The sequence below is a fragment of the Acanthamoeba castellanii genome, assembly GCF_000313135.1.
Source record: "Acanthamoeba castellanii str. Neff unplaced genomic scaffold scf7180000084663, whole genome shotgun sequence".
Taxonomy (NCBI): domain Eukaryota; phylum Discosea; order Longamoebia; family Acanthamoebidae; genus Acanthamoeba; species Acanthamoeba castellanii.
In genome coordinates this window covers 35,059-38,594 of record NW_004457710.1, presented here as the reverse complement: position 1 = coordinate 38,594, position 3,536 = coordinate 35,059, and the positions used below count along the sequence as shown (strand labels likewise).

The 3,536-nt window shown below is 65.6% G+C and overlaps 1 protein-coding gene and 1 pseudogene across 1 annotated transcript; one reads left to right on the top strand and one right to left on the bottom strand.

Moving 5' to 3' along the window:
- ACA1_109930 overlaps positions 1-926 on the bottom strand; it is a 4,335-nt pseudogene extending 3,409 nt beyond the window's left edge.
- Positions 927-1,080: 154 nt separating this feature from the next.
- Positions 1,081-3,269, top strand: ACA1_109920 (Myblike DNA-binding domain containing protein; the record flags this gene model as incomplete). The annotated part of the gene is made up of 6 exons (XM_004357100.1): positions 1,081-1,187; positions 1,324-1,465; positions 1,674-2,450; positions 2,661-2,843; positions 2,920-3,073; positions 3,160-3,269. 6 exons carry the CDS (start codon positions 1,081-1,083, stop codon positions 3,267-3,269), a joined length of 1,473 nt encoding a protein of 490 aa, XP_004357156.1.
- Between the last annotated feature and the right edge of the window lie 267 nt (positions 3,270-3,536).

Below are 3,536 nucleotides of genomic sequence, written 5' to 3'. Positions count from 1 at the left end.
CGGACGAGGAGGAGGGGTGCACGCTTGTCCCCAGAAAAGTAAGGGGGGAGGGGAGAGGAGAAGAGGTGCGTACCACCACGGGATTGCAGCTGGTCGGAGGCATGCGGCTGCTGCTGGTGGTGGTGCTGGTGCTGTGGCTGATGGTGGTGGTGATGGGCATGGGCGTGGGCGTGGTGGTGATGGTGGAGGGTATCGGCGCGCTTGATGCCAGACAGCAGGACCTCCTCTTCGTCATCACCCTCCAGGCCCCCCAGCCCGGTGTCCGCCTCTGCCACGAAGTTCCCCATCACCTGCTGCTCTCCTCCCGCCACAGTGAGCGCGCCTCGCTGTCACTCTTCGATCGTTGGGGGGGGGGGGTGAGGGGTGCGTACGGCGTCGTGGTTGTACTCGCATCCCTTGCCCGCATACTTGCAGTAGCCGTAGATCTCGATGTTCCGGCACGGCCGCTGGCTCTTGGGAAGGTGCCCTGCGCACGCCACGCACACGCACGCATAAACCCGCACATGCGCACACACCACACGGACCAGTCGGTAAGACGCCGTGGGTGTCGTGTGTGGTGTGGTGTATGTCGCATGTGTCGTGTGTGTCGTGTGTGTGTCGTGTGTGTGTCGTGTGAACTGTGTTAGTGTGGGTGCGTGGGTACCAGTGAGGAGGTCGCCGGCGCCAGAGGGCGGTATGCCGCGGGAGGGCGACGCGAGGTTGTGGGAGGGCAGAGGAGGCAGGGTGCCCCCCGACGTGTGGAGGTAGTTGCACTGGTCCCCGTAGTAGCAGGAGCCCGACGCCGCCCAATAGCGGCACACGCCTCCTCCTCCTCCTCCTCCCGGTCCGCCCCTGCGGCACCACCGGAGTGCACCCACCCGCCCCACAGTGTCGTGACAGCAGCGGCAGTAAGATGCCCCCCCCCCAAAAGTTGTGTTTAAGCTCATGCGAGGTGTGGATGAGAGGGTCTAGAACATGCACGTACATGGAGGTGTGTAGTTGCATGGACGGTGTGCTGCTGTCTTAATGTGCAATCAATAAACCTTTGACCTTTTTTCCCCGCTTTTCTCTCTTTCCTTCACAGCCGGCCCACCGCACATCATGATGGGCGACGTGCTGGATTCGGACCCGCACGATGCTCCAAGCGCGGTGGCCCGCCACCGCCACCGCCAGAGCGACGATGCTCGCCAACTGCGCCGCACCCGGGAGTACGTAGAATACTGTTCCCTCTCGCTCCTCGTTTTGGGGAGGGGTGTGGAGGGCTTTACACCCCTACATCCCTGCTTACACGCAGCACTCGTGGTGCGTGATGGGTATTATGATGGGGGATTGATGGGTGTGTAGCTACCGCGCCCTCACGGCCGTGGTGCAGGAGCTGCGGCGGCAGCGGGAGCAGGCCCTGCACGACATCGCCCGGCTGGCCCTCCTGCGGGAGCGCGCCCTCGCCGCCCCTGTCCCCTTCGTGCTCCGACTCAAGCGCGATCGCGTACGTCGGGCTACCCCCCCCCCAACTATATATATATATATATAGATATATATGTATGTCTACATACACACACACCACCCCAGACCCTCCTCCCCCACCTACCTGCCCCACACCAGCCCTGCCCGGACCCTCTTTGAGAGAAATAACCCCTCCACGTGGCGTATGTGCCCTTTGGTGGATGGGCGATGGGCGATGGGTGGAGGAGCAGGCCTGCCTGGACGATAGCAGCAGCAGCAGCCATGACGGCAGCAGCGATGCCAACGCCGTCGCCCGGGGCGGTGGGCGTGGACAGGGGGACCGGGACGATGACGACGACGCAGAGCGTCCGCAGCACGATGCGGAGGAAGAGTCGTTCGCGGATGATCCAGCGGCCGGCCCCATGCTTCCCCTGCCGCGGAGGCAGTTCGTGGCGCGTCTCCCCCGCGTGGACCTCCACCGCTACGCCTATGCCTCGCGGCCGCGCGGCCCGCGACGATCCACCACCGCCACCACCACTCCTACCACGACCACTGCCACCACCTCCACTGCCATTGCCACAACCACCACCACTTTGTCGTCGCTGGCCGTGGCCTCAGGCGAGAAGGAGGCCACGCACGAAGAAGGGCGAGAGATGAGCGAGCGGGTGGCCTCCTCCAGCAACGCTTCCATCACCCACCACGACGCCGGCGACGATGACGACGACGACAACCAGATGGACGAGGTCCTCGATGGGGGCCAGGTTCCCAGCGCCGGCACCGGCACTGCCCGAGAAACCGACTCAAGCGCCGCCGCCGCCGCCGCCGCGGCGGGGCTGCAGCGCATCAAGCAGGAAGAGGCCGAACGGCCAACCGGCCACGGCGAAGGCCGCCACCACCCCCACCACCACCACCACCACCACGACGAAGACGTGCACGTGGCACCGGTGGCGGCGGGGGTCAAGCGAGAAGGCGGCGTCAAGGAGGAGTTTCCGCCGGACGAGGGCAGCCTCCCCCGCGAGGAGCCCAAGGTGCGCACCCGCATCTCCCATTGGAAGATACCCATGAGGCCCACCTGGAGGGGAGGAGCTCCTCCTCGTCGTCCGTCGTCGTCGTCGTGGTGGTGATGCTTACTCGGGCGCCAACCAACCACCCACCCATCCACCCACCCACCCACCCACCCCACCCACCCCACCCACCCCATCCATCCACCCCATCCACCCCATCCACCCATCCACCAGGCGGGAGACGTGATCCGCGGGCGGGTGTGGGACGAAGACAAGCCCTCGACGTTCAACAAGCTGTGGACGCCCGACGAGCAGCGCCGGCTGGAGCTCCTCCTCCTGGAGATCCCCGACGAGGAGGTAGCCGCGCACCGCTGGTCCAAGATCGCCCGCGCCCTGGGCAACCGCACCCCACGCCAGGTACCTGCCACCCAACCAACCACCCAACCACCCCTCGCCCACTAAATGCCGGCAATACGGCGGCGGCGGTGCGCAGGTAGCGTCGCGCGTGCAGAAGTACTTCATCAAGCTGGCGCGGGCAGGCCTCCCCGTGCCCGGGAAGCCCCCCAATCTCGACGTGTGCCTCCGCAAGCGCCGCAAGACCGCCCACCACCACCACCAGCAGCACACAGCAGCCAACCCACTCCGGGGTACCCCCGTTTTAACACCACACACTCCTCCCTTCCACTCTCACGCGCGCGCGCGCGCAATTTTAAAATTTCTACTTTGGTCTCAGGCGGGGAGCGGGCTGGAGGGAGCGGCAGCCTACTACACTCTCCCGCCCGTGCAGATGCCGGACGACGACGACGAAGAGGACGACGACGACGACGGCGACGGCGACGATGAAGACGAGGAGAAGGAGAGGAGGAGGAGGTTGGTGACGACAATGGGGAGGTGAAGGGCACCTTGGGTGCCCAGCCTGCCGCTTCGCTCGCCGAGAAGGGAGAAGGGCAGCAGCAGCAGCAGCAGCCCTACGACGACGAGGACTACCGCACGTACCGCGCGCAGGCACCCAACTACCTGGACCCGGCCTTCATGCCTTCCTAAGCTACCCTTCCCAAGCTGCCCTTCCCTTCCCTCCTCCCTCCCTCCCTCCCTCCCACTACCCTCCTA